This window comes from Eriocheir sinensis, chromosome 67 (assembly GCF_024679095.1).
Source record: "Eriocheir sinensis breed Jianghai 21 chromosome 67, ASM2467909v1, whole genome shotgun sequence".
NCBI lineage: Eukaryota > Metazoa > Arthropoda > Malacostraca > Decapoda > Varunidae > Eriocheir > Eriocheir sinensis.
This window is the reverse complement of record NC_066575.1, coordinates 6,517,642-6,531,198: the sequence shown is the minus strand read 5'-3', so window position 1 is coordinate 6,531,198 and position 13,557 is coordinate 6,517,642. Positions and strand designations below refer to the sequence as shown.

Sequence of the window (13,557 nt, the reverse complement as noted above, 5' to 3'; positions counted from 1 at the left end):
AAGGGAGTCGTAAGTAGCAGATTCAGGGAAGTAAATCAGAATAGGTGACTAGAAGAGAGTAGCCTACAACGAAGTACCTGCAGAAGAACAGATAGTCCCGCATTATGAGGGCCTGGACGGATGCTTAGAGGTCTTGAGGGAGTCGTGTGAGCCAGGAGAGACAGGGAGGTGAAGCAGAGAGGTGAGAGATTGATTAGTAAGCGAACGTTCTTCATAGTTCGGTAGGGGTCAAACTTCCTCACAAATAGTAAAACCCTGTTGAATGGATGCCCTAATACCAGACAGCAGGAGGCATAGATACCCAGCTTTTTGTATCGTTAATTGGCTTCATAATGGGTCGTGATGGCAATGGTTATATCAATAGTGAGTCGTTGCTAATGTTTGATGAGCACCACAACGAAAGGCAGGCTGTTGTTCTTCGCAAATTGATGATTGAATGACGAAAAAAAAATGGATCGAGGGAATCTTCAAAACTAAACTCTCTCTCTCTCTCTCTCTCTCTCTCTCTCTCTCTCTCTCTCTCTCTCTCTCTCTCTCTCTCTCTCTCTCTCTCTCTGTGTATGTATCTCTGTGTCTGTTTATGTGTCTCTCTGTCTCTGTGTCTTTTTAATATGAAGAAAATCGAGGGTACGCTGTTGGCAAGGCTTACATAGGAGTTATAGGCCTTTCCAGGGGTAGTTTTATGACTCTGATGGTGGTCTAAACTTTCTTCTGTAACATGAACGTGAAAACACCCATTATAACTTAATTAAACGCTTAAAAAAGACTGACATAAGGACTTTCTATGGACTCAAAATCACTTCTTCAATACTACATAATTTACAGTAACTTTGACGGGGTGTAGGTTAGGTTTTGACATCGCGACTAACTTCTTTTCATGGGGCTTACAACAAATACCTCACGAAAATATGACTTTGGTAGAGACGAGGTGGGGGCTGAGGGGTTGGTGGGGACGGGTCTTACATGAGATCGGCTTCGACGGTACAATCTTAGGGGTGATCGCTCGTCCTCTGTATCTTTATCAAAATTAGGCCGTTGCGCTGTTGCTAGGTCACTCACACCGTCTCCTTCAGTAACCATCTATTTTAATCCAATTTCTTCATCCTCCTATTTCCTTCTTGTTTTTATCTATCAATCTTTACTTTGTTTTTCCTCTTTTCCATTTCGTTGTCTCGTTTTTCTTCTTTCATCTGTTTCTTCTTCCTTATCATCATTGTCTTCTTGTTTTACTGTTATTCTCATTCTCACTCTTCTCTCTATTCACCATCATCACCATCATCATCTTCGTCAGTAATCACAGCCTCAGCTTTCTTCATCTTTATCTTCATATCATTATTTTATTTTCCTTTTGTCATCATCTTTGTTGCGATATTTATTCTTCTTTCATTCTTTCTTTTCTGTCTTTCTCTCTGTTTGTCTTCTTTTTCTTCTTCTTCCATATGTAATACTAATCTTCATCTTCATCATCATCAACGTATTCTTCTTGTACTCATTCTCCTGCTCCTCTTCCTTTGCCATTGTTATCATCAACACCACCATGTCCTCCTCTTCCTTCTTCTCCTCCCCCTCCTCCTCATCTTCCTCCTCATTCCCTATCTTATCTGGGGTCACATATAAGTTGAAGATAAATTACGTAATATCCCTTTACATTCAGTGCACTCGAGACGGACGAGAATAATTAAACTCTTCTTTTTAACCTATCTCTTTGACGTGTCCAGTCGAGGTACAGAGTTCCATAAGGTCAATAATCTGGGTGGACGCGATTGTTGTTAGTTATCATAATCATCATCGTTATTATCATTATTTTAAGGGACGAATCAAGTGGAGAAGGAAGGAGCAGCGCGGATACTAGGCTATAAATTATCTATACTAGGCTATATTAAGTTATCTGTACTAGGCTACAAGTTATCTGTACTAGGCTATATTAAGTTATCTGTACTAGGCTATTTAAGTTATCTGTACTAGGCTATTTAAGTTATCTGTACTAGGCTATATTAAGTTATCAGTACTAGGCTACAAGTTATCTGGACCAGGCTATATTAAGTTATCTGTACTAGGCTATATTAAGTTATCTGTACTAGGCTACAAGTTATCTGGACCAGGCTATATTAAGTTATCTGTACTAGGCTATATTAAGTTATCTGTACTAGGCTACAAGTTATCTGTACTAGGCTGTATTAAGTTATCTGTACTAGGCTATATTAAGTTATCTGTATCTATACTAGGCTATATTAAGTTATCTGTACTAGGCTATATTAAGTTATCTGTACTAGGCTATATTAAATTATCTGTACTAGGCTATATTAAGTTATCTGAACTAAGCTATATTAAGTTATCCGTACTAGGCTATATTAAATTATCTGTACTAGGCTATATTAAGTTATCTATACTAGGCTATATTAAGTTATCTGTATTAGGCTATATTAAGTTATCTGTACTAGGCTATATTAAGTTATCTGTACTAGGCTATATTAAGTTATCTGTACAAGGCTATATTAAGTTATCTGTACTAGGCTATATTAAGTTATCTGTACTAGGCTATATTAGTGATCTGTACTAAGCTATATTAAGTTATCTGCATTAGGCTATATTAAGTTATCTGTACTAGGCTATATTAGTTATCTGTACTAGGCTATATTACGTTATCTGCACTAGGCTATATTAAGTTATCTGTACTAGGCTATATTAAGTTATCTGTACTAGGCTATATTAAATTATCTGTACTAGGCTATATTAAGTTATCTGTACTAAGCTATATTAAATTATCTGTACTAGGCTATATTAAGTTATCTGTACTAGGCTATATTAAGTTATCTGTACTAGGCTATATTAAATTATCTGTACTAGGCTATATTAAGTTATCTGTACTAGGCTGTTTAAGTTATCTGTACAGGGCTATATTAAGTTATCTGTACTAGGCTATATTAAATTATCTGTACTAGGCTATATTAAGTTATCTGCACTAGGCTATATTAAGTTATCTGTACAGGGCTATATTAAGTTATCTGTACTAGGCTATATTTAGTTATCTGTACTAGGCTATATTAGTTATCTGGACTAGGCTATATTAAGTTATCTGTACAAGGGTATATTAAGTTATCTGTACTAGGTTATATTAAGTTATCTATTCAGCACTAGGCTACAAGTTATCTGTTCAGTACTAGGCTATAAGTTATCTGTTCAGTACTAGGCTATAAGTTATCTGTTCAGTACTAGGCTATGAGCTATCTGTTCAGCGGGCCTCCAAACACCAGAGACGTTGATAAAGAGAAAATACAACTGAAGGCAATGAATGATAAGTAGAAAGAGGACGAAATAATGACATAGAAGATTACAGAAGGGAAAAAAAAGAGGGGTAGGGTAAAAAACTGACGATGAAAATGAGAAAATGCGAGGATGGAGAAAGAGAACGAGTTAATACAGAAGATAATAGAAGTAGAGGAAGATAAGGATAGGGTAAAACAATCTAAAAATACACATATGACAACCTAAACTTAAATAATGGGGTTCAAACATCTTTTCAGGCTCGAGAGATGAGACTAAACATATTAATAGGATCGTATCCCCTCCGCTGGCATGCATGTTAAACGCTTCCACCTCCCCCATCAACTACTTCCAAAGGCCAAAAAGAAGATCAACCGAATTTTAACGACTGTGTTTTTAGGTTCATGGTACAGAAGAAGGGTCAGTCTACCACCAGGGTCATAAAACTACCCAAGGAAATGACCCAAACTCTCGTGAAAGCCTCGTCAAATATGTGAGATTGGGCACAAGAATGTTTAAAAATATGGCCCAAAGGATTGAGTGCATGTCACCTCAACGAGATAACCTCCAGTCGCTATCATTTCCGTCCACACCGCCTATATCTCTGTCTGTGTGGTTATCTATTCAGCTACCCGTGGGGGGGACCGTAACAACATCAGACATTATTAATCCACTGCAGAACTAATCCCTTTTATAATGATCTTCACTTCTTTGAGTTCGATGTGTATATTCTGTCTTCCTCCGGTACATGTTCTTAGGTTCGTATTGTAAAACGTGTCAGCATCTCACATCAACTATTTCCAAAGGCCAAAAGAGGGATCGTTACATTATCAGTCTTACTAATCCACTGCAGAACTAATCCCTTTTTTTAAACGATCTTCACTTCTTTGAGTTCGATGTGTATTCCGTCTTCCTCCGGTACATGTTCTTAGGTTCGTATTGTAAAACGTGTCCGCTCTCACATCAACTATTTCCAAAGGCCAAAAGAGGGACCGTAACATTATCAGTCTTACTAATCCACTGCAGAACTAACCCCTTTTTTTAAACGATCTTCACTTCTTTGAGTTCGATGTGTATTCCGTCTTCCTCCGGTACATGTTCTTAGGTCCGTATTGTAAACCGTGTCCGCATCTCACATCAACTACTTCCAAACGCCAAAAAAGGAGGTCAATTAATCGGGTTCTCGTTTTTTTTAGGTTCACGGTACGGAAGAATGGTCAGACTACCACCACGCCGACCAGGGTCATAAAACTACCCCTGGAAACCCCCAAAACTCTTAACGAAAGCCTTGTTAAAAATGTCTGCTTGGGCGCCGGAATATTAAGAAATGCCCCTTATTAATCTCTTCATCATTTTTTTTTACAACAAAGGAGACAGCTCAAGGGCACACAAAAAGGAAACAATAATAAAAAAAAGCCCGCTACTCCCTGCTCCTAAAAAAATAATCAAAAGAGGTGGCCGAAAGAGAGGTCATTTTCGGGAGGGTCAGTTCTAAGCATGATATGACCCGCTGAAGTCCATTGCTTAACCTTGAATCACCATTGTCTGTTCACTAACCCATGATGTTCGCTTTTTATCTATCCATGTCACACTCACTGCAAGAAAATCCAAATTCCTGCAACTGCAAAATAAGGGACTGACAACACAAGACTAACTCTCCACTTTCTTTATAGGTATTTTCTTGCATTAAATCATTATATTAGCTTTGAATAATCCGTGTACCTTAAACTATTGATTGGGGGTTAGGATGGCAATTGCTCCTCCCTCCTTGCTATTTTCTCTACAATATAAATTTACAGGTCGATCCAGCAGCCGTACAGCGTGATTTTGTCGCTCAGAACTCTTTCGTAACCGTGGTCTTTTAAGAGGCAAATATCTAGTTTTTTTTTTCTCCTCCTTCAGTAACAACTTAGAGTGTGTCGCCCCAAAACAGAAGTAGTAAAAAGTAACCTGCGATTCTTAAAACCTAGAAAAATTGATAGTAGTACTAATAGAAATAATAATCATATATAATAATAACAATAAGACATATCATAACTATTGCATTATCATATGATTGTAAAAAGGTTAATGACGGTGAAGGCACTGGAGATAATGATGATAACAATGATAAAATTAATGATCATGATAATTAGAACAATAATGATATTAATATTCATTATTATTATTTAATGTAACATATTAATTTACTTATTAAAACTCTCTTCCCTTGCGTGGTCAGCGGGCGGCACCGGTGCACCTCGGCGATCAGCTCCGCCAGCTCGGCAGCCCCACCTGTCAGCAGGGGCCAGTCAGCTGCGTGCCAGACGAGGCGTGCGGCACCAGCGCTGACACGACATGTCCTCAGCGTAGGGCGGCGGCACACCTCAGCCACAGAGTTGCTGGCGCCATGGACGGCTACAGGACCCCCCAGGTGACACACACACACACACACACACACGTATCGTATCTCTAAAGATTACCATACTAATAAAAATTGAAATCCACACGCTTAAGCGTTACGATAAAACCGGTTGTAACAGTCTTGACTTGTCTGTTTGCCCATCCATCTATCTGTCTGTCTCTCTCTCTCTCTCTCTCTCTCTCTCTCTCTCTCTCTCTCTCTCTCTCCGTCCCGTCTATAGTTGGCACATTGCAGTGTACGTATATAAAGCAGTAATGATCTTCAAGGCAAAATGATATCTACCTTACCAATTATCTAAGGTTTGAAAATGCTTGCATGACATTTTACAGCCACGTGAACACACACACACACACACACACACACACACACACAGGTAAAGCTGAGGGGCTTTTTCTTGCCACAAGCACGTTACACATTCCCTTCTATCTACACTTTGTACAAGTTTGAACCTTTCATATAGCGTCCAAACCAGAGGGAAGCTCTCTGCCACTAAAATAATGACTGGGAGACATTCAGCATATTTGAAAAAAATAGATCTATAAATATAAATTTGCCAGAAAGACGATGTGTGTTCGCAGTACTAACAGACAGGCATTTCCATTGTGTTCATATATGGATTATTGCAAAACGGATCTCATATTTGCTGTATGCTGGCACAGGGCAGCATCATAACGTAGTGTGTTCGGGTGGCGTCCAAGGGCCAAAAACAGAGGTGCTCTTTTGTCACGGATAATGCTTACACCTGCTCCTCTCACCCTCGTGGCGAGTCAGTACATTCAGCTCGTAGTACGAGTTGTTCTTCACATATATCTTGCACAATGAGGGACTGGCAGGATGCACTCTTCTTTGTTTTATGAATGTTTTATTTCCTCAATACCTTTGTACAATCCTTGTACATTCTTATATTGCTTGAAGGTTGTGAGGTCAATCATCTTTCTTTTTGCCGTATGGTTTTGGAAAAAAAATGGAAATAACATTGATCAGTCAGCCAAGGGCTACTCTACTTTGCAGGAGACAGCGGCCCTCCGTGACGTCGCGTATGTCATCCGCTTCGGCCACTTCCCCGAGGAGGAGCAAGTAAAGGGCGGAGTACCAGCCACAACTACCGAGATCCCCGGCATTTCGCCCTTGCCCAAAGACGGCGACACACCCAAGAAAGGAAGTAAGAACGAAAAGTCTCCAGCTCGCGGCAGCGACGGGAACCCCTTCGGCGACGACGATGACTTTTATAATGATGAAACAAAAGCCCTTAATGAAGACTACTACTCTGAGGAGCTAAACCCCTTCAGGGATGATGGAAACCCTTTCACTGAGGACGACGCCCCCCCAGAGGGTGACAAGAGCCCGTCCAACGACACAGCCAGCCCTGCCGCCGAGGACGCTAATCCGTTCAGCGAGGACTCCATTTCGACGCAGGAGGGTCAAGACACGGCTGGCCAACAGTCTCAGGGCACTCCAAAACCCGCCGCCTCCTCCAGCGTCCCGCCGCAGCCTCCCGCCAGCCGCTTGAAGCCCAACTCGCCGGCGCCTCACCAGCATGTGGAGTTGACGCGCGTCTCGAGGGAGCTGGTCAAGGAGGTGGTGACCGAGCTCTTCAAGGTGTCCCAACTCGACCTTCGGTGCCTCATGGAGGATGTCTCCAGGAACAGGGTAAGCAAAATGTGTGTGATTGTGTGTGTGTGTGTGTGTGATGGCAGATGTCACCATGAACAAGGTAAGCAAATAGTTGTGCATGCGTGACACACACACACACACACACACACACACACACACACACACACACGCGCGCACACCTGGAAGTTTGTACTCAATAAGTGTGACGCAGACGCCTTGTGTAATCGGGATCATGATAACGTATCTCCCTAGGCTGGCGAGGGAATCAGCAGCCGTGTGACTGGCTGACTAGCACGCTGCCGATGTGGGGCTGCAGTGGACACGTTATTGATATTATTATTATTATTAATAATAATAATAATAATAATAATAATAATAACTGATGCCTAAAATTGCAAGCATGTCCCCCATTCTAAAAACTGTAGGAAAGCTATAATGCAATTTGGGGGGTTGAGGAGGAGGTTGTGGGGTCAAGGAGGAGATTGTGAGGGTTAAGGTTGTGGAGGTTGAGCAGGAGGTTTTAGAGTTTGAGGGGGAGGTTGTGAGAGTTGAGGAGGAGGTTGTGAGAGTTGAGGAGGAGGTTGTGAGAGTTGAGGGGGAGGTTGTGAGAGCTGAGGAGGAGGTTGTGAGAGTTGAGGGGGAGGTTGTGAGTTGAGGGGGTGGTTGTGAGAGTTGTGGGGGAGGTTGTGAGTTGAGGGGGAGGTTGTGAGAGTTGAGGAGGAGGTTGTGAGTTGAGGGGGAGGTTGTGAGAGTTGAAGGGGAGATTATGAGGTTGAAGGGAGCTGAGGAGGAGGTTGTGAGAGTTGAGGGGGAGGTTGTGAGAGTTGTGGGGGAGGTTATGAGAGTTGAAGGGGAGATTGTGAGAGTTGAGGAGGAGGTTGTGAGAGTTGAGGAGGAGGTTGTGAGAGTTGTGGGGGAGGTTATGAGAGTTGAAGGGGAGATTGTGAGAGTTGAGGAGGAGGTTGTGAGAGTTGAGGAGGAGGTTGTGAGAGTTGAGGAGGAGGTTGTGAGAGTTGTGGGGGAGGTTATGAGAGTTGAAGGGGAGATTGTGAGAGTTGAGGAGGAGGTTGTGAGTTGAGAGGGAGCTTGTGAGATGAGGAGGAGGTTGTGAGAGTTGTGGGGGAGGTTGTGGGGGTTGAGGAGGGGGAGTGAGAGAGTTGAAGAGACATTGAGAGAGGAGGAGGAGGTCATTGAGAGGAGAGGAGGAGGGGGGGGGGGGGGAGGGGGGGTTTATGAGGAGTGGAGGTTGGTTGGAGTTGAGGAGGAGGTTGTGAGAGTTGAGGAGGAGGTTGTGAGAGTTGAGAAGGACATTGTTGGGCTGAGGGGGAGGTTAGGAGGGTTGAGGATGAGGTTGACAAGGTTGTAAGGTGGAATAGTGGAAGAACCAAACAGCCTTGCATCCACTTTGGTCGAGTTGCACTGTTCAAGAAAACGGTAACAAATTTGACATGTATGATACTATGCCCCAAACCTATCATTTATATTTCAATGTTCATCAGGAGACACCAAAGGTACAACTACTACTGGAGGAGCTGCGTGCTGAGGGGCTTGGTCTGCAGCCTACGACAGGTGAGAAACTGCACAAATCTCAGGCCTGAATTCTTAACCCGGTAGCAATGGGGATCATGTTTCTTAATGGTCCCTCCAAGCGAGAAAAATGAGAAAAAATTACCCCTCACACAAACTATTTCATAATATATATCAAAGCATTTCTGATCAGATTATGTATCATCTATTTTGGGGGGTAAACTTCATGGCACAAATTTGGCCCGTCGCTGCTACACGGTGAAGCCACAAATTTGTCCTGTTGCTGCTATCGGGTCAAGGGGGTATTGTTGAATGCTTCCTCCTCCACATCAACTATTTCCAAGGGCCAAAAAAGGAAATCACTCAGGTTCTATTGATGTGTTTTTAGGTTCATGGTACAGAAGAAGGGTTAAACTACCACCAGGGTCATAAAACTACCCATGGAAAGGCCCCAAACTCCTAGGAAAGCCTTGTCAAATAGGTGAACATAGGCGACGAAATGTTTAAGAATATGGCCCTTAACCCCTTGACTGTGGCTTTTGGCAACAGTGGGGAGAGGATGAGTAACGAAGGGAGTGAAGGGAAGGGAAATAATCGAGGGGGTGGATATAGAAAGGGAAGGGGGAAGTGAGTGTTTGATGGTGGGGTGAAGGAAGGAAACTCCACAAATCTCAGGTCTAAATTCTTAACCCCTTGACTGTAGATTTTGGCAAGAGTGGGGAGAGGATGAGTAACGAAGGGAGTGAAGGGAAGGGAAATAATCGAGGGGGAGGATATAGAAGGGGAAGGGGGCAGTGAGTGTTTGATGGTGGGGTGAAGGAAGGAAACTCCACAAATCTCAGGTCTGAATTCTTAACCCCTTGACTGTGGATTTCCTAAGAGAAGACATCACCAAGCTACAGGAATGGAACAAAAAGTGGCTATTACAATTCAATGAAGAAAAATGTAATGTTATGCGCCTTAATTGGGAGGGGATATCCGGCATACCAATATACCACATGGGAAACACTCCACTGTCTAGCACAGAGGCAGAGAAAGACCTGGGAGTATATGTTACCAGTCTACCAGTGAAGGCTGAATCTGTGCCAATCGCAGCGGACGGGTTAAATGTATCAGGCTCCTATTATGGCCGTTTCTTAATGCCACAGATAAGATTAACTGGGTTTTCATGGGTGATTTTTTCCGCTCATGGTGATGTCAGGTAAAACTATCACTAGGATCACAAAACAGTCCATGAAAGTCCCAGCAACTTACGAGAGGCTTTTCAAACTGACGAACTGAGGCGACAATATGTTAAGAATAAAGGCTTCAACGTCTTTCCCTTACACCATTGTCAATGGCCTTCTTTTTTTCCCCTTCCAATGACCTAAGATTTTTTCCCTTTTTTTTTTTTCAAGATGGTTGTGTCAATGCATATCAGAAACTTATTATTCAACTTACAGAACTCCCTCTCAAAACTTTTTTAGATCATATTGTAGTTTATTTCTTTTTGATCTTTTTTTTTTTTTTTTTTTTTTTTTTTTTATGTCGCTGCCTGTTGTGCCGGTAGGCATCTTCCTGGTGGGGCCTGATGGTCGGCCCAAGGCTTCTTCCAGGTGGGGCCTGATGGTCGGTCCAGCCCGTTCTGGCGCAGGCGAGTGTTTATAGTGGCGCCATCTTGCATTGGCTCATGCTGCCCCCCGGAACTCGTTCTTGATTCGCTTGGACGGCTTCCTCTAGAGTCCGGGTTGATGGGTGGTCTTCAGGACAGCATGTGGGTAGTTTTAAGCCACTCGGCGGTGACTGAAAAATCCGAGTGGTAGCGTGGGGATTCGAACCCGCGTCGTCCATCACGCGGTGAATGTGAGCCCAGTACGCTACCAGTTCGGCCACCGCCACCGCTTGGAATGTTTCTTTTTGATGTGGTAACTTGTGGCTGGGAGGTTAGTGTTGTGTTTGCAGTTGTGCAGTCAGAGGATTGATCCCTGAGATGTGCAGATGAATACAAACTATCACTTGAAATCTATCACGTATCTTTCTTTCAAACAGATATCATGAGCAGCCTTTCTATTTCACACAAAAACCTCCAATGCTTCATTGTTACGCACATAAAAATAACCTCTACAATGAAAACTTATACCCACACTTAACCCAGTAGCAGCAACGGGCCAAATTTGTGTCTTTACCGTGTAGCAGCGACAGGCCAAATTTGTACCATGATATAAACCCCCCAAAATAGATGATACATAATCTGATCACAAATGCTTTGATATATATTATGAAATGGTTTGTGTGAGGGGTGATTTTTTCTCATTTTTCTTGCTTGGAGGGACCATTAAGAAACATGATCCCCGCTGCTACCGGGTTAAATCATATATTGTCTTTTTCTTTCAAAACAGACATTAAAGTGTCATTTTCTTATCTCGTGCACAAAAGCAATCTTGTCTGCATTTTATCGTTTGCACTACACGCTAAAATTGCCTCCTTCCCTCTTATTGTCAGGCAGCTGCTCACCGCCACTTGTCTTCCTGAGGGCAGCGGTGGGAGAGTCCTCAAGCTTCACCACCTTCACCAGCACATCAGCCACTCGGGCCACCAAAGAGTCTCTCACCATGTATGTATATATGCGTTGCCACCACCTACACCCACACTCAGAGGAAGGTAGAGGGACTGACAAACACATAAGATAGACAGAGGCAGATAGATAGTCAGGTAAATAGATAGGTTGGCTGAAAGCTAAATCAGTGGACAGGTAAATAGACAGGTATAAAGACAAATGGATATTTACCAAACTGTCTTCCCATCCATATACACGTCTAATCTCCATTTTAAGCTGTCAATTGTGTTTGCCTCAACTAAACACCTGCTCAGTTTGTTCCATTCATTCACCACCCTGTTTGTGAACCAGTTCTTGCCTATGTTATGGGTCATTTCAAGTTAAAAACCTCTGACCTGCTTATCAAGAACTAAATAAGCTCTACACTGAGTCTCCTGCTCAGGTGAATGCTATTCGAACAGCAAATGAATCACTTGAGTCAGATATGGATGAGCAGAGCTCATGAGGCTGAGTGCTTTGAGCAGCTGTACACAGTGGACCCTCTAAGTGGGCAGCTTACAACACTTGGGTTACAAATGGATGATGACCTACTTACTCGCTGATATAAACCTGCCCTCTCATAATGAGGTCGAGAGAGACTGGCAAGGTTGAAGGATGAAAAGGCAACTGGTGTTTGTGACATCAGTGGAGATATGCTAAAAGCTGAAGGTGTGGTCATGATCTAGGGGTAGCATGCAGTCTTGACTGCCATATGATACTATGGTACCACTCCTCCTGGCTGGAGAGGGAACCATCAGGATTGCAAAAACTATCGCAGTATTGCACTTCTCTGTACACAAGGCAAGGTGCTGGCCCACCTACTAATCACGTGGGATTCACAGCTAAGTGCCAAGTTGCAGAGACCTGAGGAGTCAGGTTTTAAGCCTGATGAGTCAACAACTGACTATCCCAGTGCTTTACGTATTGGTGGAGCACCGGCATGAGTCTTGACATGGGATGTTTGTAGCTTATGGGTGTTTTGGCACCTGCACATGCACACATGAGAAATTGAGCTAATTGGGAAATATAACAGCATTAACTTTTTGTCGGGGCGAGAATTCAATCTTGCACCTGTGGAACCAGTGAGATGGGAAGGCCGCCACTCTACTAGTGGGCCAAAGAGACCACGTCCCTCTGGCTCACCATAAAATTTTGGGGCCATCACACCATCTCCACCACCACTACTACTACTACTACTACTACTACTACTACTACTACTACTACCACCACCACCACCATCACCACCACCACCACAACTACTACTGCCACTGCTACTGCTACTGCAATAATAATAATAATAATAATAATAATAATAATAATAATAATAATAATAATAATAAGTTATTATTATCATTTATTTTTCATCATACTAATTCACTTAATTATCGTCAATTTTCTATCACTACAGGGAGGTGAAGAACATGTATACAGAAACACTCCTGCTTCAACTCTGGTGAGTAGCTTCCCTATTTGTAATAAATCATAGCAATGTTTGTATTTTCACTTCTGTCCAATCTTTTCTTAAAAATGCAAACCTATTTCCCTTCCACACCCATTTTTGTTGTCTGTATAATGAGTCAACTGATGTTATCATGAGCTATACTTATTTTCAGAATTATGTCTTTAACTTTCATTTCTACTTCCTCTTTCTATATCCTTTGATGCATCATTTCTAAGTGTCCTCTCCCTCTCCACTCTGGGCCACACAGTCTTTGAGTAAATGCAAGATTATCTCTTCCCACCATCTCTCTAACATAGGCAGTCACGATATGCTTAACCTTCCCTCATCCACATTAGCAAGTCAGAGGATCTGAATATATGATCAAGGAGATCATGGAGAAAGAGTACCTTCTCATTGACAACTGAAACAATGTTATTTACTTTAATTAATAAGAAATAAAATACTGATTACATTGTTAAGAGTGGAGGAAGAGGAAGATGGCCCAGTAATGTCAATGACCATGCTACAGGAGTGTGCCCGTAGCAGAGGAAGTGGAGTTGACGGCTGCCGCGCCCATGATGGACAAGCTGACACGCCTCATCAAGCACGCCAAGGATCGGACAAACAATACATCCCTTAACAAGTCAGTTTCCCTGATTCTTAGACGTGTAGTTCTTAACCTTCTTAAAGTGATGAACCTCTTTGAAAATCTGGTGAAGGCCACAGACCTCT

At 42.5% G+C, this 13,557-nt stretch overlaps 1 protein-coding gene across 4 annotated transcripts in view; it reads left to right on the top strand.

Moving 5' to 3' along the window:
* LOC126988025 (uncharacterized) overlaps positions 1-13,557 on the top strand; it is a 31,329-nt gene that overhangs the window by 2,826 nt on the left and 14,946 nt on the right. For all 4 annotated transcript variants that reach the window (XM_050845764.1, XM_050845760.1, XM_050845763.1 and 1 more), the window contains exons 2-7: positions 5,486-5,677; positions 6,680-7,318; positions 8,782-8,851; positions 11,291-11,402; positions 12,793-12,837; positions 13,355-13,468. In XM_050845764.1, coding sequence (XP_050701721.1) covers positions 5,654-5,677; positions 6,680-7,318; positions 8,782-8,851; positions 11,291-11,402; positions 12,793-12,837; positions 13,355-13,468 — 1,004 coding nt within the window. In that variant the 5' untranslated portion in view covers positions 5,486-5,653. The remainder of the gene's footprint in view (positions 1-5,485; positions 5,678-6,679; positions 7,319-8,781; positions 8,852-11,290; positions 11,403-12,792; positions 12,838-13,354; positions 13,469-13,557) is intronic.